Genomic DNA, 632 nt, shown 5'->3' on the forward strand with positions numbered 1-632 from the left:
TCCACGTTGGATAAATTCAATTTCTTCTTGAGACACAAGTTTCCTTCTATATTTCTGAGACAATGTTTTTATTATTTCTGCAGTGTCTGGTGGACCCTGATACATCAGCAAATCTGATGATTTACTTCTCTTAGAATGCTGGGAAATTGCAGAAGAGTGAGACGGTAGCCCTGCTGATCTCAAAGCTTCTGATACATTGGGTTTAGGATTGTCTCTTCTGTCAGGAAGTCTTATTAATGGAGTGTGTGGCTTCACTACCTGGACGATCCTGCTGGCAGACACCATCTTGCTGCCCATCATGACCCCCCTGTTTTTTATCCTTTTTCATGCTATTATAAATGAAATTATTTTCTTCATTTTATGTTTGCAATGTTAATTTCTAGACTATAGAAATGCAATTGATTTTTGTATGTTGATCTTGGAAACTTATTTATTAATTTTAATAGTTTTTAATGAATTCCTTTGGATTTCCTATGTATAATGAATATGTCACCTGCAAAGAGAAATAGTTTTAGTTCTTCCTTTCCTCTCTGATTCCTTTTATTTCTTTTTCTTGCCTAATTTCTTTGGATAGAACCTGCAGCACACTATTGAATAAAAATATTAAGAGCACATATCCTTGCTTTTTCCTA

General features: G+C 34.5%; 1 protein-coding gene across 1 annotated transcript in view; it reads right to left on the minus strand.

The window, feature by feature from the left end:
• LOC105807550 (28S ribosomal protein S36, mitochondrial-like) overlaps positions 1-302 on the minus strand; it is a 16,039-nt gene extending 15,737 nt beyond the window's left edge. The window contains exon 1 of the mRNA XM_012640972.1: positions 6-302. Coding sequence (XP_012496426.1) covers positions 6-300 — 295 coding nt within the window. The 5' untranslated portion in view covers positions 301-302. The remainder of the gene's footprint in view (positions 1-5) is intronic.
• Positions 303-632: the final 330 nt, after the last annotated feature.

The sequence above is a fragment of the Propithecus coquereli genome, unplaced genomic scaffold (genome assembly GCF_000956105.1).
Source record: "Propithecus coquereli isolate 6110/MARCELLA unplaced genomic scaffold, Pcoq_1.0 Scaffold16, whole genome shotgun sequence".
Lineage (NCBI taxonomy): Eukaryota > Metazoa > Chordata > Mammalia > Primates > Indriidae > Propithecus > Propithecus coquereli.